This window comes from Seriola aureovittata, chromosome 13 (genome assembly GCF_021018895.1).
Source record: "Seriola aureovittata isolate HTS-2021-v1 ecotype China chromosome 13, ASM2101889v1, whole genome shotgun sequence".
NCBI lineage: Eukaryota > Metazoa > Chordata > Actinopteri > Carangiformes > Carangidae > Seriola > Seriola aureovittata.
The window spans coordinates 6,034,092-6,054,508 of record NC_079376.1 but is presented as its reverse complement, the minus strand read 5'-3'; the positions used below and the strand labels follow the sequence as shown (position 1 = coordinate 6,054,508).

General features: G+C 40.6%; 3 protein-coding genes across 5 annotated transcripts; 2 read left to right on the top strand and 1 right to left on the bottom strand.

Annotated features, from left to right (window-relative positions):
* Positions 1-739: 739 nt before the first annotated feature.
* Positions 740-10,549, top strand: cdkl1 (cyclin dependent kinase like 1 (CDC2 related kinase)). Of its 2 annotated transcripts, XM_056394025.1 has the most exons (10): positions 752-968; positions 1,786-2,023; positions 3,103-3,224; positions 6,113-6,185; positions 6,575-6,665; positions 7,090-7,290; positions 7,970-8,052; positions 8,302-8,358; positions 8,652-8,807; positions 9,540-10,549. In XM_056394025.1, the coding sequence occupies exons 2-10, from the start codon at positions 1,856-1,858 to the stop codon at positions 9,639-9,641; spliced, it is 1,053 nt and encodes a 350-aa protein (XP_056250000.1). In that variant the 5' UTR covers positions 752-968; positions 1,786-1,855; the 3' UTR covers positions 9,642-10,549. The 2 variants fall into 2 exon arrangements, with proteins under 2 accessions (XP_056250001.1, XP_056250000.1); XM_056394026.1 differs by lacking the exon at positions 9,540-10,549 and having other exon boundaries at positions 740-968; positions 7,970-8,182.
* Positions 10,176-12,977, bottom strand: dmac2l (distal membrane arm assembly component 2 like). Of its 2 annotated transcripts, none has more exons than XM_056394028.1 (5): positions 12,884-12,977; positions 12,667-12,770; positions 11,810-12,057; positions 11,082-11,253; positions 10,176-10,934 (listed from the first exon to the last, which is right to left on the bottom strand). In XM_056394028.1, exons 2-5 carry the CDS (start codon positions 12,759-12,761, stop codon positions 10,820-10,822), a joined length of 630 nt encoding a protein of 209 aa, XP_056250003.1. In that variant the 5' UTR covers positions 12,762-12,770; positions 12,884-12,977; the 3' UTR covers positions 10,176-10,819. The 2 variants fall into 2 exon arrangements, with proteins under 2 accessions (XP_056250003.1, XP_056250004.1); XM_056394029.1 differs by having other exon boundaries at positions 11,810-12,018; positions 12,884-12,976.
* Positions 12,978-13,027: 50 nt separating this feature from the next.
* l2hgdh (L-2-hydroxyglutarate dehydrogenase) lies at positions 13,028-20,243 on the top strand. Its single transcript, XM_056394023.1, has 10 exons — positions 13,028-13,261; positions 14,634-14,749; positions 15,532-15,683; positions 16,429-16,560; positions 16,641-16,803; positions 16,908-16,942; positions 17,027-17,194; positions 17,923-18,080; positions 18,230-18,361; positions 18,488-20,243. Exons 1-10 carry the CDS (start codon positions 13,170-13,172, stop codon positions 18,681-18,683), a joined length of 1,344 nt encoding a protein of 447 aa, XP_056249998.1. The 5' UTR covers positions 13,028-13,169; the 3' UTR covers positions 18,684-20,243.
* The last annotated feature ends 174 nt before the right edge of the window (positions 20,244-20,417 follow it).

Genomic DNA, 20,417 nt, shown 5'->3' with positions numbered 1-20,417 from the left:
GGAAGTCAGATGATTTTACCTTCAGAATAAGACTACAGCTAGTTTTGCTGAAGTGAAGGCATCAGCTGATTCACAAAAACAGGTGATCGACAAGTAAAACTATTACGTTTTTTCTTTTAGTGGCTAATTTTTGCTGCCTCTTCTGTCTTTGTGTTGCCATCTGTTTTCTGTTTTTGTTACAATGGGTGTTTTATTTTTCAACGTAAATCACTGGAGCTCCTTATCAAAGCAGTTATGAAATTTGGGATTATCTTCCAGTTACATCTTCACTCGGACTTTACAAATGAGAGAAATCAATGACTGACTCTATCAGCTTTAACCATTTTAACAGTTGCTTATCTTATTACAGAAATACACAAAACACACGACAGTAAAATATATTAATTTAGACTTTAGGAAAAGGTAAAATATATATATGTTATCATGTTTGAACCAGGATCAAAAATGTGATCAGAACTGCTTTTAAAGTGGTTATAAAGGTGCTTTATGTTTATAATATACTGTTCTAGTTATGTTTGTGTAGTACTAGTGTCATCATTATTAATATCAACTTATTTCATGAAGATTCAGACGGTAAATATGGATATTACTATGATCTACACAGGTAAATTAGGGTTTTTGAACTCTGCTGTTGAACTCTACGTTTGTATTTAATCTATTTATTTAGATAAATAAATTGGGTTGTACAAAACAAGAAAAAACATTTGATAGTTAATTGCCTACGAGCATTGAGAGTCACTGTTTGGGGTTTTACTGCTTTACTGAAAGAAGTGACGTGTGCTGACTTTGTGTTTTATTTTGAAAGGCAGGCCCGGATGTCAGCGTGTACTCTGTCTTTAAAGCAGGACACGCTTGGATCTGCAGGGACAGTTGAGCCGGGCTCGTCCACATCACTGGTCGATGTGTGTGGAAGAACAAACGCCTCTGTGTTTCTGCCTGAGAGACACCTGCGAACGTCTTCCCTGAAGGTAAGTTTAAACATTTAATTCAGTGTCTAACAGGAAGTGTTTTCACCTAAATACTTAATATTGAAATGTGTTTAGTTAATGAGCAGCTGGTTTCATGGGACAACTTTACTCAGACTTTAGGATGATAGGAACTATTTTATCATCCCTCAGCATCAGTTATAAACATGAAGCCTCAGCTGTTCATTTTGTCCTTTTTTTGACATTTATTTACCTTTTCCTTGTTGGCCTATTTATAAGTGCAGCACTTTGATTTTATCCCCCTGGCTGTTCACTCTGTGTTGTTTGTTTTCGCTCTGTGTCCCCCCTCAGGGAAATGACCTAATATACTTTGCATTGCAAATGTTTTCGTTACGCAACCGAACTGTTGGGAAACAGGTGTAATGTTGCCTCCAAACAATTAAATCTATCTTTTGGAGGCAGTTTTAAGGGTTATCTTAACATTTAGGTCCCCACCTTCAAGAGGTTGAACCCAATCTGAACTCGGACGCAGGTATTGTATTGCTCGGTCTTGTGAAAGTTTTGCAAACTCTTTCAGTATATTCAGATAATTGTGCACAACATTTCTGTGCAAAATTGTCAAAATACAGCCACAAAGACAAACCTGAGTCAGTTCCGTGTATTATAAAAGCATTATTGTCTTTTTTCTGAGAAGACCCAACCTTCATATCACCTGGTTTTCACCCATTTTTGATCCTTAAAATTTAATTGGGTGAACTATTCATAAGAGCAACAGTTGGTCAAACTCCCCCTCTCTCTTCTTCTCTGTGTCCCCGGTGTGAACCCCCCTCCTGTGTCTCCTCTCTCCTTTTTTCAATAGGCAGCAGAGACGGTGCTGCCCTCTTGGAAAAGTGTTTTTACCCTCGGACGAGCTCCGCTCCCCGCTGAGGATGGAGAAGTACGAGAAGATTGGAAAGATCGGAGAGGGCTCCTACGGCGTCGTCTTCAAGTGCAGAAACAAAGACACGGGGCAGATTGTCGCCATCAAGAAGTTTGTGGAGTCGGAGGACGATCCCATCATCAAAAAGATTGCACTGAGGGAGATAAGGATGCTCAAGGTAACAACTCACACATGCACAATTATTATCCTCAATAAATTCCTGTTTATTCTCCGGAAAAAAAGGAAAAGAAAACAATTGATAGAAATTAAAAACTGTTGATTGTGAGGGAAAAGGTCAAGATTTTTGATATAGAATTTAGCTTATTTAGTCAACATTATATGAGAGAGAAAAAAAATCAGAATTATAAGATGTATTGATGCAGTTCTTGATTTTACAAATCCTGGTTTTAGTGCTGTGAAATATACGGCCTGCTCTCTGTGGTGCAGGGCAGCAGGAGGCGGACACTGTGCAATAAATTCTGCAGAGGGGAAGCATTTTTGTAGCTGCTGCTGCACAGAGAAACTCTCATTTAAGAGAGGTTTACAGGGCTGTAATCAAATGAAAGAAAAGCCCTGCAGTATCAGGGCCACTCAGGTACCTTCATTAAAATGTGAAATCTCTGCGAGAAATTAGAAATTCTGCAGCCTTGAAGAACTGAAGAGGCTTTAGCATCATTTAACATCATCATTGTTTCTGTTTTGTTTTCAGCTCTTTAACTTTAAATTGGCGTCTTAGTTAATTAATCTTAAAGAGCTGAGTGATTAGTTAGTTTTCTGGCCGATAGAGACTTTAAATAAACAACAAAAACAGTGATTGTTTAGTGGCCAAACATTGATGCTGTTCCATCTCTGTCAAGTTTATCTCACATAAACACTCAAACCTGCTTTTTCTTGTTTTCTTTTTATGTTGCGTAATAATAATTCAAAGATGTACTGGTACGATTGTTAGCGGTTTAATTAGTCATGCTGTGGGTGGGAGTGTTAGTGTTCTGCAGGACACCAGGAGCTCATAAATAGGACAGGATGGGGACAGGTTGTCAGGGGCAACAGCATGTTTATTACCAGCTGTTAACAGTTTAGTCTGTTTGATAAAAGCAAACCCCTGATTTTACCGTCCTCTGAGCAGCGAGATTTACTGGTTTACTAAAATAAGTTGAACTGGTTTTGTGTGTGTTGCTGCCTCTCCCTGATAATGTGCGTGATTCACAAAAGAACCTGTGTGTGCTGAGATGTCTCTCCCTTCTTGTATCTCCGCAGCAACTGAAACACGCCAACCTGGTAAATCTGATCGAGGTTTTTCGACGTAAACGGAAACTTCACCTGGTGTTTGAGTACTGCGACCACACAGTCCTGAACGAGCTGGACCGACATCCCAGAGGGTGAGTGACTCCCTCTGGTTACCTGACAACACAGGGATAGATCCACTTAGTTTACTGACTTTATTGACTCTAACATTACAATATAAAATGTATGAAACACAATTTTTGTTAGTATAAAAGTATAGTACAAAAATATAAAGTATAAATAACCACCAGGCCCAAACAACACTTATAGTTTACTCACTGAAAAAATAAAATGGTCACTTTCACTTTCATGCAAGTTTACACCATAACTAAGACTTTCCCTTCTGTGCCTGTACAGAGTGAATTAAGATATTTGAGTTTTGCTCAACTCTCATAATAATTCAGTTTATCTTTATTTTCTTCTGTGACTTTCAGTTGAATTATAAGAAAAGATAAAACATACAAATGTCTAAATGAATGCTCCAACCACAAGTTGCATATTCAAGTCTGTGAGAAAGATTGTTGCGCTACAAGGTCCATTTAGTAGCTGTTGTGTGGCGCTTTCAATCATATCTCATGGTCTTCCTCGCGGAACTTGAAGACGTTCAAGTTTCCGTTGTATTGCGCATTTTTAAGGAACCGTTTGCATAAAGACGCTACCTGCTGAAGATCATGCGATATAAGCGAAAGCTCCAGAACGGCTGCTTAATGGATGCGGTGGAGAGATTGTGTTGTCAGCTGCTGTTTCCAAGAAAGACGAAGAAACAAATGTCAATCTCAAAAAAAGTGTCGAAATCTCAAGGTTTTATATTTTGTGATGAAAGAGAAAAAACAAATGAAAAGACGCGACGTGAAACACGGACGTTTAAAAACAAAAAAAATACAAAATGAAACAAAAACAGCAGCAAATAAGAGATAAAGTTTATATTGACATTGTAAAATATCCTTACTAACATCACCATAATGATTTAAACCATATCCCCCGTGTGTGAAGTTCATTCCCAGCTGTAGAAACTTGTTTTAGTAGCAATCACAATAATACACGTGTGTTTAAGGACTTTATTTTGGTGTGAATGATCTGAGAGGAGCAGCTGACTGACTGACACACTGAGAAACTCGGAGCATTAATCTGAGTTCGGTTGCGTTTCATTAAACAAACTGCTGTGTGCTTTCTATTATCTCTGCATCACATACGTACCACACTGTACCCCGCGCTTTGTCCGCCTGTGATGGGCACAAGGCCCGTCTCCCGGGAGGCTGACCTGCCCACTGCGGAATGTTTACAGTGATGCTGTCCCAGAATGCTTTGCATGTGTCGAGGAGCTGTCGGGACTCTTTAGGCCCGGCCACATTTTATATGGAGTGTTTTCGCTGTCTGGTCCCCCCCCCCCCCCCCCTGGTCCTGGCCTGCAGCCCCCTGGACGCAGAGGGTTCAAAAGAAGAGAAAGCAAAGTGGGAAAAAAGGGGCGGAGATTGTTATTAATTGCCAGTCACAAACCTCGATTTAGCCATTTCCCTGGCAACACTGATAGATGATGGTCCCTGAACCAACAAAGCCTCAGTGTTGAGCATCGGGACTCACAATGGAAACGAACTGTTCACCGCTGTCTGAGGGAGAAGAGAAAAACAGAGCCGCGGAGAGGAAAGCTAGAGAGACAAGAACAGAGTTATCCATCTGTCCATGCTTCTTTCATTATGTTGTGTTAATCCAGTTTCTGTTCCAGATTCCTGGTCCCCAAACAAACTTAGTTCTGCAGCAACTAATTAGTTGAATTTTTAGCCATTAGCAGTGTGGCTCAGGGATTTCATTGGTCTGTTTCTCGCTCCACCACTTTGAAATATCTCAACAACTGCTGGATGCCATGAAATGTTCTACAGACATTCGAGTTCCCCAGAGGATCAATTTTACTGACCGACTAACTTTGGTTGATCCCCTGACGTCTCCTGTGGCGCCATCACGAGGTCGACATTTTTTTGGTTTTGAAGTGAAACGCATCAACGACCATCAGATGGATTGCTGTGAAATTAAGTGCAGATGTTCATGTCCCCATCAGGATGAACTGTGATCGATCACACACGTCGCATCGTCGTCTCGTTAGATGTTTCGATTACTAAGAGGCAGCACAAAAGTCACTGTTACGACAATGAATACAATCAACAAACAGACAAAGAGAGCTGTCACTCACCATAATAATATACACGATATCCCACCCACACATGACACAGGTAGACAAATTCACCAGCATTGATCAGCTCTGATGGATCCGGGTCCTTCTGTACGTTGTTCAAAGAGAAAGTTGCAGCATATTTAAAAAAAAATAAAACCCTTTCACTCTGTCCTGACTCACGAGACCAACATCACGAGAACACAAGCCGCATTGGTTTTGACTTCTGCATGTGCACACAGAGAAAGGAGGAAGCAGTCTGAGGATGAGTCTGTGAACATATGATGATGACCAGGAGAGAAACGGAGTCCAGCGCTGCACAGTGACGTACAGACTCTCTCGGTCAGTTCACCATAATCCACTGAAGATAAAACATCTGCAGCTGTGAGATGTTTCCTTGTCTTGACGGGATTTACTCCTGAAGATATTTTTATTTTGTTTCCAAACTCGTCCCTGACTTAAATCTACTCACTTGATCCGTCTAACGTTTATAAAAACAGACAAAGAAAGATATTTACACTTTGTACTGATATAAAACAAAGAAAAAGTAATTACATTATCAATATAATATCAACAGATGTTTGGCTTTTTTCCTTAAAGGACTAAAATTTAGTTGTTTAAATCAAAGTTTGACTTAAACTACTGGAAATTTTCAACCACATTTCATGGGCTTCTTCAGCTGATGGAGTTTTGCTCAATTTTCATGAACTATGTAGCAACTACTATTTCCAGGGTCAGTAATTGAACCTTATTGATTTCTGTTGATCAGCTGGAACTGATCGATCAGCCCTAACATATTGATTTGTGTTTGTCTCCCAGAGTCCCGGAGCACCTTGTAAAAAGCATCACCTGGCAGACGCTCCAAGCCGTCAACTTCTGTCACAAACAGAACGTAAGTGTCTCGGTCTCGTCTCCTACACGGCGGGTTTTACAGCGGTCTGTCCGACCCTCTCCTCGGCTTGTTTTTGAATTCCTCAGGTCTCCTCCCTCCTCCGGCTCCCAACAAGCCTCCTGCTTTATGGCTCTTTTTTTTTTTTAACAAGAATTCCTTCCCTTGGCTGACCGACAGTTAATGTATCACCTAGACACAACAAACGCAACAAGGGCCTCTATTTAACAGGGTGGCATGAAATCCAGAAAGAACTCTCTCTCTCTCTTCTTTCTCACACAGGCCCTTTATCCTCGACGTCTCACCGCCACAACCATCTGAACGTTACTGAGCCTTCGGGCCTGTTTCCAAGTTCATACAGTGATTAAATGTGAGCGTTTGTGTCCCTGCAGTGCATCCACAGAGACGTCAAGCCGGAGAATATCCTCATCACCAAACACCAAGTCATCAAACTCTGTGACTTTGGCTTTGCCAGGATTCTCAGTAAGTTTTTGTCAACGCGAGTGACGATGCCCCCTGGTGGACACAGCTCTCCTTGAACGTTGTTTAGTTTATGGAGTTTATGGCTCTGGTGTGTTTCAGATATGCAGCTCAGGTTTCTACTGAGAGAGAACAGTCAATTTTTTAAAATGTACTTTCATTTTTTAAAGCCTCAAAATCAGAGTTAGTTGTTTGTCTGGTTGGAGACGCCTCAGTCCGGTGCACACATGGTTGTTTTGAAACCTTCATTATATAACAGACGAGCTACACTGACAGAAATACTTGATAACATTTTGTTAGGTTCATCTTCCACTAACTCCTTTTACTAAAGTAAAACAAGTGGTTGATTGATTTAGTGAAAGATATGTTGTTAGCCAGGTCTCATCGCTCATGTCACGTGTTTCTGCCTCTGTGTTGTGCCGATCAGCTGGTCCTTGTGACTACTACACAGACTACGTGGCCACTCGCTGGTATCGGGCCCCTGAGCTGCTGGTGGGAGACACTCAGTACGGCCCTCCGGTGGACGTGTGGGCCATCGGCTGTGTGTTCGCTGAGCTGATGTCGGGGATCCCTCTGTGGCCCGGGAAGTCCGACATGGATCAGCTGTACCTGATCAGAAAGACTCTGGGTAAGATCAGTCAGATGCTGCTGGTCTCTTACAGTCTGGGAAACACGTGTGAGAAATAGTTTCCTTTTTACAGTAAACCTACTTATTTTGTGTAATGATTTCTGTGAGGATGATTAATGGAGTTTTTTCCACAGAACTATACTGTGATGAAATGATGATTCGGAACAATCTGACAATATTTACATTAAAGAGCAAATTCAAATCAAATCGTTCACAAAATTTGTTGCTGAAACAAAACAGAAAGTGCACGACAATGTGAGGAAGATTATTACAAAGCACATAGAATTTGATTTGAGTGTAACACATGTCTAAATCTATTTATTAGGATTATCAGGATATTGATTATGACGATGAGTCCATCTGTTATTAACAGTCTTTTTTTTCACAAGTGAGAATTAAAAACGCAAAACAAAGAAAAAAACATGTTTCTACTGTGATGAAATTCTTTGGAAGATTACTAAGTTGGAAATATTTACCGGGACTGGATGAAATCTCAATGCCAAGCTTCTTATTCATATCCTGAAAAAGAAAAGAAAAAAAAAATCAAATACACTTCCAGGAATAATTTTGACTTAGAGTCCAGGCTAAAACAACAACAATAACAACAACAACAACAACAACCACAACGACTCGTACTAATCGACTCAAACTGTGTGTTATGTTAATTTGTCCTCTGCAGGAGACCTGATCCCTCGACATCAGCAGGTTTTCAGCAACAACCAGTTCTTCAGCGGAGTTTCAATCCCGGAGCCACTAGAGATGGTGAGACACTCCACCCACTCCCTGTGGATGTGCTGCGTCTGCCTCCATCACACGAGTGGATGTTGTTGCTTTTTAATCTACATCAGCTGTAAACAGAGACTGTCATTCTTCTCTGTAAATGTGGTATTCAGTTGAGTGACTTTTTCCTGGCACAAAAAGGTTGAATAATGTAAATTTTAAACAGGAAGCAGTGAAGTCTGAGAAGTCACACTGAATTAATGTTAAGTCTGTGTCGTTTTGTTTCCGTAGGAACCTTTGGAGCAGAAATATCCGAACCTCTCGCATCAAGCTCTGAGTCTCATGAAGGTAAAGATGTCGTCTTTAACCTCTCAGCAAAATAAAAATCAAATGCACATCTAATGTAATACACATGAGCTACACAAGCTGAAAAGGTTTGGATTTTAATCTGGATAAATTCCCCTTTTCCCTGCATCGTTTACTGTTCGAAGATAGATATATGTGTGTGTCAGAAAAAGTAAAGGAAAACACTAGATCTCATAAAACAGAGTTATCTGGCCCTGACCCGCTCCGTCACCTCTCACCTCTCACCTGTCTCCTGTCTCCTGTCACCTGTCTCCTGTCTCCTGTCGATGGCTCAGGGTTGTCTGAGGATGGACCCGTCTGAGCGGCTGACCTGCGAGCAGCTCCTCCAGCATCCGTACTTCGACAGCCTGCGGGAAAAAAGCCTGTCTCGAGAGCAGGACCGCTCCGTCAACAAGAGGACGCGCTTACCTCGCAAACACCTTCCCCCTGGGGTGAGCTGGACTTACAACACTGATCAGCTGACACATTTAGGGCAAACGTCAGTCAGTGGTGCCAACTATTTCATCATCTGTCAAATCTGCTAGAAAAATTTGTATTAACTTTGAGAGAAATTCTGGGGTGAACAGTGGAGGAATATTTACATTATGTGAGTAACAAAGGAAAAACAAAACCCAGATATCCTTTCACATTTGATTAGGGAATAGTGTCTTACTTTATTAACAGATTATCTTGACAGTTTGATTAATAGAAGTAAGATAAAAGAAAAGAAAAAGGAGAGATGCTGCTCAAAGGACTCGAGGACACTGTGCTGGTGATAAATCTCTGAGTCAAACTGCAGCGTTTCTGTATTGATACTTTCTCTGTTGCGTATTTGAAATGCATGCGATCCCTACTCAACCCAGCAGGTGGACAGGGACATAACATTTCTGCATTGCTGTTATTTTTTAAATATCTTGTTAGTTTTATCTTTCTGAGATGATGTGTCGCTGTAGAAGAATCTAAACCACTGGGAAACACCATGAAATGCAAAGAATGAATGAAACGACTCGAACAGCAAAGTCTACATTATTCACTATTATATTTTCTATATTTGCCAGCCACATACTCGAACTGTATTTAATTTCACAACCAGAGGGATCAGTCCAGTGGTTGTTTTTAGTAAAAAATCATTTTCATTCATAATTGTCCCTTAAATTTAATTGTATTGTTTCTCCACCATCCAGTATTTGCCACAGCTGACCGGCAGCAGCATCTTCCCATCTCTGGACAATAAGAAGTACTACAACAACCTGCGCAAGTTCAACTATCACCTGCCGAACATCTAAACACACTGATCTGAATCTGACCCTGAACACATCACCGTCAAGCATCAACGTTTTCTGAAAAACCTCAGGAAACGCAGCAGCCTCTGGCAGCACCTTTATTTCCTCAAAGCCTTCGAGAGGATCCAACCACTTTTTAAAATGTTCAGTTTTTCCACGTGAGGTGTGTCGGGTGCGTCTTGATACCGATGTCAGTCTATGCACTATTCCCAACATATCGACTCGGGACACGTTGGTTTATGTACATTGCCTATTTCAAGCTGATTGGGTTGTGTTTTTGTGTAGCTTTGTAAAGACGAGGAGCGACGTGTTGCTCCGCTCGTAGTCGCTGAGTGGACTGAAGGTAAAACTACGACGTACGTACTGCCTTGCCTGGTTTGCCAAATGTATTTTTTTATTATATATATATATATATATATATATATATATAAATATAATGACAGACTCTGTAAGAGTGACATGTTTTGGTAGTGAGTTTTATGATTGGTCCTAAGTTATAACGTAGGACACAAACTTTGTCACAGATAACGACTCATGAGCATTTCTGAAAATATTTATTGACGTCAGGAGTGAATACAGTCGTAAACATTCCCTTAAACCACTTTTCACACGCATTTAGCAGCGACAGCACGACGCTGTACTCGTTATCTCTGGAACTTTGGTGCTATGGATGTTCTCAGCCATCTGTCTGTCCTCATATTGTACAAATGCCAAATTAATCTAAAGAGAAATTATTTTAAAGACTATTGAATCCTTGATTCCTCAGCATTTTCTCAAATTCTTTCTCTCTGTGTACATATGGAGTCACTTTTAATACTTTGAATGTTGACAATATAATAAAGTAAAGAATAGTTCACTATTAGGAAAAAAAAAAAAAAATGGTGTCAACAATATAAAGTGCTTTAACTTTTCTCTTTGCTGGACTGTTTCTTTAACATTCAATCACACAGGCTTAGAAATAAAACAGCAACTTAAATATTTCCCATTAACCCAGAACTTGCTCCACACTATCTCCACGAAGAAAGACTAAAACATAATGAACGGCATGTAAATTCACCTGGTTGTTCAGAGCCCTGCACGCTACAGTCTTTCCCTCTACATGTTTGGGTCTTTTACTTTGAAAACCTTTACAAGGCATTCATATGTTACAATTACAGCATGCTCTAAGAAGCAGGAAGCTGTCAGTCCAGGTCCAGTGCTATATCCAGACGTGGAAGTGCTGTCTTTAGTCTGTCGGTTGTCATCTGTTTGTCCTTGATTGCAGGCAGATCACTGAGAAACAGATACTCCAGATTCCTGTGTGGAATTAAAACTTGATTACTTCATCATTCATCTCTTTCTCTCAGCAAAATTAATGAAGCTGATTCATTTTAAACATAACTTTTGTCCTTTGTAAATAAATAAATTGATACAAAAGATTTAAAGTTTACCTCTAACACTCACCTGAGTCTGTGCAGGGCAATGACGCCCTTATCGGTCACGTTTCCACATGACACAACCTCCAACATGTACAAACTCTCCTGCAGATTCTCTATGGAGCTCAGCTTCTCCAGGCAGGTGTCTTCTATGTAGATACACTTGTTGAACTTGATTTCCTCCAAATGTGTCAAACCATCTAGAAAAATGACCACAAAAACAGCATTAGCACATATTCTACTGATTTCACTCACGTGGGCAAAGAAGAACTTTACACCAAAATAAATCTGTGTGGACTCTGGCTCTGAAAAACACACAAGTTTGGAGCGCCGTGGCCAACAAGGTCAGAGACGACGCACTATCTGTGGCTGCCCGGTGTAAAACATCCTCGTCACTTGCGTCACTCTTGGATAATCAGACTTGGAGAGGTGCACTTTCACCTTCACCCTTCCTTTCTTGTTAACACAGAGGGGAATCACTTTCAGCTCAGCGGCCGAGGTTAAGCTCACGTTAACATAGTTAATGTAATATTTACACTTTCTGAACATGGCTTTAAACTTTGATTTGAACAGGCTTTTAATAAGGCTCTCGTTAGTTTGTTAATCCAACACTGCGTGATATGTTGACAACTACTGGGATAGATTCCCATGAAATTTTCATTTATGGTCCACAGAGGATCAATTCCAGTGACTTTGGTGATCCCCCTACTTTACACAAGGACAGAAACATAATATTCTTCACACTGTAACACTGACCCAGGTGATCAAACCCCCTGTACATGATGCAGGATTCAGTAGCGTCAATCGCCTGGATCTTGTATCTGCCCAGAGGCCCTGTTGGCAGTCCGTTGTAGTCGTGATGCCAGCGATCAAAACCTTGGAACCTCACTTTGGCACCGCATCTCAGCAGCCACTCTGCTGCGGCTCGGTCTGGACCAACAGCTTTGATCCTCTCATAGTCCACCCTGAATAAAGACCAACAAACATTCACAGTATGGTAAACACTGATTACACATAATGTGATGGGTCACATTTGGTTGGGGATGACAGGGCAGAGGAGAGGAATGAAGAGGGCAACAGAAGATAAAGTCTAGATGGCAACCTGCCCACCAGGTCGCACATTTAACCTGAGCAGAGCACCCACTGTTTGTTTATTTAGTTAAAATACCATTTGTACTGTTAGCAACTTCAAAATGTAAAGACATCCTTGTTGTTTTCTATTTCAAAACCTTTTAGACTTAAAGTGTATGGTGGGTGCACCACATTTTTAGCAACATAACAAAATGTGGACAAAGTGAAGAACACTTTCTGAATGCACTACAGAATATTAGAAACACCTCTATATATAATGTATTTCACTCTAACACCACCTTTAACTATGACCTCAGTGCTGATATACACACGTGTAATTGAATTAGCACCAGTATGACAGAAACTGAACATTACAGGCATCTAAAGTAAACTATATAGCAGAGCAGTTGTATAGGGTTGCATTATATTGAACAAGTGTACCTAATAAAGTGACCTCTGAGTGTGTCCCTTGTTAACATGTCCTTGCTGCGTAGCTATCACACGTATATTGTTAATATCTAGGCTTATTAATGCTGTCTCACTTGTTAAAAACTGCATTGAGCCATCCCCAGAAGTGTCTGCGGCTCCAGTCCCTCTGCTTCGCCGCACACTGAACTGTCTTCGATAAAAGCCTCATTTCCCTGAGCTGCAAAACAAATTTAAAAAAACGAATAAGTTCTTTAACTGAATTTATACAGTTAAAAAAAAAAAACAGTTGAAGAAACTGCGACACAGTAGAAACAGATTAGAAATTCTCACCTGCCCTCCAACGGACCAGACTGTTTACATTTGGGACGCGTCCATCGCCGCAACCTTTGACATCGTGACGCAGTAAGCTCCTCCAGTCCCATTGGCTGGACGTGTTTACGTACGTGCGTCGCTGACGGAGGGGGCGTGGCTACGGGATAGAGCAGCAGAGTGAGGAGCTAGCGGCGGCTGCAGCAACGGGAGGAGGAGGAAACACCAAACACAAAACTCAGGGAAACCTTTCGGGTAGTTGTACAATGAAGAAGCGACTCTGAGGTGTTTTTAAAACGCTGTGACAATGTTCCGGATACTGAGCGACGCGTCTTTTAAGGCTGTTGGAGCAGCGCAGCCGAAACTGCTAAAGGACATTACAAGCAGACAGCTGCACAGGTAAGACTGTGGAGCAGGCAGGCTACTACTGACAGTGTGCAACCAGTGTGGTGCTGTAGTCCAGTTTAATTACATGTGAGGACTCCTTGTTTTAATTTTACTCACTGGCACAGAAAGGAGCAGACAAACGGGTACCTGCTTGAATATCGTATTACAACTTATAATTACCAAGGACACTCAGGAACAAGAACAAGATTGCATAACATTGCTGCTCTCTGCATAACCTGATCTGCACAAGTCCCGCCACATTGTTTACGCAAACAAAACATTGGTGTCTGCATTGTGCCTCCACAACTGTGCTTGCTCAATCTGCATTTGAACTTTGAGTTTTTAAACTTTTATTTGGCAGAGCACGTGTTGTCAGATTTACTTTTACCTGCAGAACAACATATTTCTTTGTCAGTGTCCAGCAGTCAGTCACAAGTTTTGCATGAAAGCATGTCTGCAGTTTGTCTTTTATATTAGACCTACAGAATCTACATGGCATGCAGCTTATGTTCTGGCTCCCCTCTCCAGCCTGCTTTAAGTAAACACTGAAAAATAATTTTACTTTATTCCTTCATTGCAATAAAGTAATCCTTCTGGTTTCGATAAATGACACCAGCAAGAAATCAGAACCCAATTTCATCACAGATTAAGTTGCCGGATAAAATGTTCTTTAGGTTGAAGTCAGATCAACTACATGTTTTTACAAGTTCTGACAGTCCTGTTCTCCCGCTCTACTCGTCTGAATGCAAATTAAGGAATTAAAGCCCCTCAGCCAAAGTTTCTGTAACATTTCAACTTTTTAGCACATTTTCAGTGATAAACCTGAAGTTACGTAGAGATGATGTTCCAGAGAATGTTTTTCTCCATTGGTTTTATTGCTTCCATCCTGCATTGAGTTTTACTGCTCTCAGCCTGCTTCCAATTTTGAAAAATCAAAACAAGATGTTTGATCTTCCAAGTGTCCCGTGCCTTCTTGTACATTGTGTTCCTACAGCTCTGTGCGAATGTTTCATAATGTGAAAACCCTGTGGTGGATTGTGGAGAAGTTGGATGTACTGGAACTGCTGCTACGTTAAGCCCTCCCACTACATAATAGCCTGTTGTAATTACTGTGGTTTGTAAATGGATTTACTTGTCAGGGAAAAGAAACTTGAGACAGAGCTGGAATTTACAATGTGGAAGTTACAAATGGTCTGTTACCTACAACCCTTGTGTCAGGGGTTTCACAAGTGACCAGTCTCAAAGGTCTATCGGTTGCTCGTACAGTTGGACATTGAACCGCTGACCTAAATATTCTGCTCTCTACCTCCTGCAGTCAGTTATTTATCAGTTAACCATCTTAAATTTGAACGGCCCCTAACCTCACCTCCTGTCTGTCCCTCAGCGCGTATGACGTGGCCGTGGTGGGTGCCGGCATCGTGGGCTTGGCCACAGCCAGAGAGCTCATTCTGCGACACCCATCTCTCAGCTTCATCCTACTGGAGAAAGAAAAAGAGCTTGGTGGGTGGAGGCTTGACAGTTGTTGTTGTGAAAGAAGGGAACATGTTCCAAAGAGTAAAATATTTTGTCTGTCACAGTAATTAATCCCGGTGACAAAGCATGGTCCATGAGGGTTTGTAAAATGACAGATTTATTGTTGCGTTGGCTCCGTGCTGCAGCTCATTGGATCTGCCACGTTTCGTCTTTAATTCAAAGATATTGGGTGAACAGCGAAGGTATGTAATCCTGTTATCGTCCTGGACTGAGTCCAACACTGTTCACCCACTGAACTCCATCAAACATCCTTAAACCTGAAAATACCATTTAACCTCATAGTCACTGTTTCATTTTTAATCCAGTGTGCTGGTGTACAGAGCCAAAACAACAAAAATGCATCTGTGTTCTCATAATTACACACTGCACTGATTTCTACAATTCTGAAAAATATAATTATTATAATATTTATTGTTTATTATAATACCTAATTTAATATAATGTGTCCTGCTTGTCTCATTTGGTTGCTCTACATGGTTTTGACATTTGATTTGTGGCCTTTGAAGTAATAACCCTGAAAAATATCTCCTTTATGCAGTTTCATATTTACTGTATAAACACGACAGTGGTGCCGTCTTCTAATCTAACTCTCTGCATGAAAGCAAATACGTGTATGAAATTCAAGAATCTAGAAAAACTAGCTGTATTTCTTCCATTAGTCTGTGGGTGTTTGAAGAAGAAGAAAAAACAATCTCCTTTTCTTTCTTCTTTTTGTTCTTCCATTTCTCTGTCGTCTTCTTACTCACCAGCTGCGCACCAGAGTGGGCACAACAGTGGAGTCATTCACAGCGGGATCTACTACACGCCGGGGTCGCTGAAGGCCCGTCTGTGTGTGCGAGGAGCCACTTTAGCCTACGAGTACTGCGAGAAGAAAGGACTCCCTTACAACAGATGTGGAAAGGTCTGCGTCTTGTGTTTTAAACCAGATAAGACATAACGCAGCGTGTTTACTGAGGATGATCGGCTCAAGGTGCTCGGCCGACTCAGGGTCACAAGACACAGCTGTACTTTAAATTACCACATGCATGTAATCCAGATGTTGGGGAAAAACTGATTTAGGCATGGTATGAAAAACAAAATCCACACAGTGTGATAAAGAAGTTTTTTAAAGATCTAAGGGGGGGGGGGGTTCATGCAACAAGGCCCCCCAGCCAGGAATCGAACCCCAAACCACAGAGTTATGTAATATGCACCTTTACATTTGGGCTACCAGACACGCCATGATAAATTAACTATCTATTAACAGACGCGGCATTAGTTTGAATTAAGCCCCTGACTCTGGAAGAGTTGCTGTCACACTGTCATACAGGTGTAGAGCTCATATGTGTCTGTTTTGTACTGACACCTTGTTCTTTTTTAGTAATATCAACAATCTACAAAAACACAAGCAGCTGTATGAGAACTTTACCTGAATAAAACACAATCTGAAATCATCACAATTATGATTTAAATCAGAAACTGTCTGATTAAAGAAAAAGAAAGTAAGACAATAAAAGTCTGACTGAGCATTTGATGCCAGAATGAGCTTCTTGACAGCGACACATCAAAGTATTGAGATGTGAACAGGTGCTGTATATTATCTGTCCTGTGGATCGTTGCCTTTGTGTCTATCTCAGTATTGATCGCTGTATCTCTGCCCTTGGCAGCTCATTGTGGCTGTGGAGCAGGAGGAGATACCCAGACTGAAAGCTCTGTATGAGCGCGGGTTGAAGAACAACGTGCGTGACCTCAGCGTCGTCGACGCCAAGGGAATCCGAGAGCGAGAGCCGTACTGCAGAGTAAGAGACTTCAAGATGAGGTTTTCATCTACACAAAAGAGCAGATAGCAGTGAAGGCTTACGGTGAGACATGTTTTCAGGGTATAATGGCCTTGGATTCGCCCTACACCGGCATCGTGGACTGGAGGATGGTGGCTCTCAGGTATGGCACAGACTTTGAGGAGGCAGGCGGCTCGGTGGTAACAGAATACGAGGTCAATGACATTTCCATGGTCAAGGAGAGTCCAGCTGGGAGCACTGAAGGTATTAATGTGTCAACAAAGTTATGATTAAAAAAACGAGCTGTAGTTATTTTAAGTCTATAATTATATGAATGAGTTTTTTTTTTTGTTTGTTTCTATTTGCAGGGATGAATTATCCGATTGCAATCCGAGACACAAAGGTAAGACGCGTACAAATAAAAGCATCGCAGCGTTTAGCCTGGTCTCCGTTCTTCTGCATTCTTTGCATTGTATTGTTTTGGCAGGGTAACGAGGTGCGGTGCCGTTATGTCCTGACCTGTGGAGGCCTGTACTCAGACCGCCTGTCGCAGATTTCTGGATGCAGTCGGGAGCCGAGGATCGTCCCCTTCAGAGGAGATTATTTGGTGCTGAAACCAGAGAAACACTATCTGGTCAAAGGAAATATCTACCCTGTAAGTCTTGATCTGCAGATGTTTCTCATCATATTCTACCAGCATGTGATGAGAAATGATGTAAATGATCTCTACTTCCTTAGAGAAATGTCAAACTTCGGCAAAAAGAGATTTTAATGTTTCAATCATGAAGGAATTTTCTGCCTTAAAATCACATAACATGAGATCAGAAGCTGCCACTCTATTTTTTTAATCGCTACATACGGTTGGAAATGCTCGGGGAATCCAGGTTTCTCTGGAAATAACATCCACGTGCTGCCATCTGAAAAGGTTGGATATCTTTGTATGTTTCAACCCTTCACTCCCTGTACTTTGATTTCGAGGCAGTTCCCTGACAGCTGAAAATAATTTGTCGAAAAATGAGTTGCATTCAAAATATTTTCAGCCCTACTGGGTCACCCAGGGTCGACCTAGATATGACCATTAGAAATCCTGTGAGTGCATCAAACCAAACCTGTGACCTCGTGGCAGAAGATTTCACCTGTGGGGATTTATAAAGTATTAGTCCAGAGTTAGTCCAAAAAATTATATTTGCAGTTTCAGGCTTTCAGTTTAAAGTAAAATTGAAAGCTTGAAAGTATGCTTCCATCTTTTTTTGGAAACAGTTTTACTATTATATGTGCAAAATATCAATGGACCTCCTCTGTTATTGAATGGATCCAATTAAATAATGTCAACATACCTCACTGCTGCTGCTTCATTTTTGTTTTTATGACACATTTTTGCAGGTTCCTGACCCTCGCTTCCCCTTCCTTGGAGTTCACTTCACCCCTCGGATGGATGGAAGCGTTTGGCTCGGTCCTAATGCCGTCCTCGCCTTCAAGAGGGAGGGTTACAAAGTGTACGACTTCAACATCAGAGACTTCGCAGATGCACTTTCGTTCAGGTGCAACATCAAACTTTACCTAAAGGATTATGATGATTATTATAAAGAGAATTTGTCTTAATAACAGCAGCATTTACACTATTCTGAAATGATCCGATGACAGTGCAGTTGTAGGTGAATATTTCATTCTTTCTCTGTTGATGCTGCAGGGGCCTTCAGAAGCTGGTGATGAGGAACATCACGTATGGGATTGGAGAAATGTACAGGGGCGTTTTCATCGGTGCACAGGTTAAAATCCTGCAGAAGTACATCCCTGAACTCTCACTGAGTGACGTGCTCAGGTAGAGGAATGATACACCACTTAAAGATGCATGTTTTTTATAGAAAAACAGAGGCATAATATCTGTTTCAAGCTTTTGGTTTTATGTAAAAAGTGTTTCTGTAACCCTGGTTGTTTTCCTGTACAGGGGTCCTGCAGGAGTTCGAGCTCAGGCCCTCGATCGGGACGGAAACCTCGTGGATGACTTTGTTTTTGATGGCGGGGTCGGAGACGTGGGCAGCCGGGTGCTCCACGTGCGTAACGCTCCCTCGCCAGCGGCTACCTCCTCCCTCGCCATCGCTGAGATGGTCGCGGACGAGGTGGAGAGCCGCTTCTCGCTGTAGAGAAAAACAGGAAACACCAAAAACGTCAGCTTGAGGTGACCAAGTGAAAAGTAAAAGTGCAATTCTTATGTCAAGCTGTCACTACATTAGCATCATCAACATTTTTTATTACAGGTCAAGCCTTAATAAAGGGGGAGAGAAGTGGCACATGTTCAATTTAATTACATTTTTAAGACTGTTTTTACTTAAGTAGTGCTGTTTCAGGTTGCGTAATGTTTACTCCACCACATTTCAAAATAAAATCCATTTTTCTGCACTACATTTGTCTAAAAACAGAGAACATCATGAGTCACTGTCAGTGAAAGCATCAAGCACAGAACAAAGTTTTTAGCTCCGGTGACTTTACCATCAGAATGAAACATTAAAAAAGGGAATAGAAATACACAAACACGTTGTGTTGAAGGTGATATTAACTTTTGTTTTTTTGGACAATCACCATTTTAAATGAGGAATGTTTAAGAGCATTATTCTTGTACTGAATTTCTTATTTCACTTTTGGTTCTGTTGTGTTTTTTCTCAGCAGCTGATTCTATGAGAGCAGCTTGTTTCTGTCGTTTGAGTGTTGTACAGTCCACTCTAAACAGATGAAGACCTTCAAACATAGTTACTGTAAATCAATTTGGGGAAGTTTTGAGCTGAATTAAATAAATTATATTCTCTTTATTATAAATAACAAATACTTAAAGATGATATTTTCTAGTGATCTCTGATTTTACCAATAACTCACATGGGACGTTGGGTATCTGTGTATCATTTTTTTAATTGTTCATCTCATTTTAGAAAGAAACTCTCTATGTAACGCACAGTTATAGCTACAGAACGCACATTTTACAAAGACGGGTTGTCCTTACTTCACTTGACAGTTCTGTCTTCCAAAATAATTTCAATATTTAAAAGGTTTTCAAATTATGTCATATTTACATTAAAGCAAACTGAGAAAACTTAGGTGTTTTTCTTTCTATGTTTTTAATGTGTGTTTGTGGGGAGGTGATCTCACGTAATTCTGGTGCAGTTTGTTTTTGTGGTAGTTTCAGAAGCTTCACGTTGCTAAAAATGTCCAGGTAATGTTGTAAAGTTGTTCTCCCTCCCTGTTATTTCAGTCCATTTACTGACAAATGAATGTTAATGTATTTTTTACCATATATACATATTTTTGAATAACAAATGTACCAATGTTTGCATTAATCTAAGGTACCTTTTAATATAAGGAGAAAAGTAGGGATTTTTTTATGCAAATTCACCTACTTCTAAGGTGCATTGACAAAGGAACTAGAAATCAGAAAATAAACAACTTTATTGTGTTCAGTTTTTCTTAATACTACAAGTTTTGCTGGAAAATGTGACATTTTTTATTTGAGCAGTTGTTAATTTTTACGCACTTCTACAGTTTGTCCACAGGGAGGCGGAATCACTGCAACAAAAATACTGTATAAGCTCCAATGCAAGAACAAAATATACCGAAATTAGATGCTGTTGTTAAACCAGTGCTTCTTTATGTTTGTACTGTCAATGTCTGTGAAATGCCATAAAAAATAAAGTTGCTTTTCTTTTTTGCTTAAATGTGGTACAAATCCATTTTTTAATATTTCTGCTGTATTTTTGTAAACATTGTTCAATTCCAACAGGACTGTGGTTAAGTAAAGGTTGTTTTTTTTATATGACCCATTTATATTCGTGAAACTTTGAATCTCATGCTCACACTGTGGGTCTTCATTGAAATGAGACAGAAAGTCC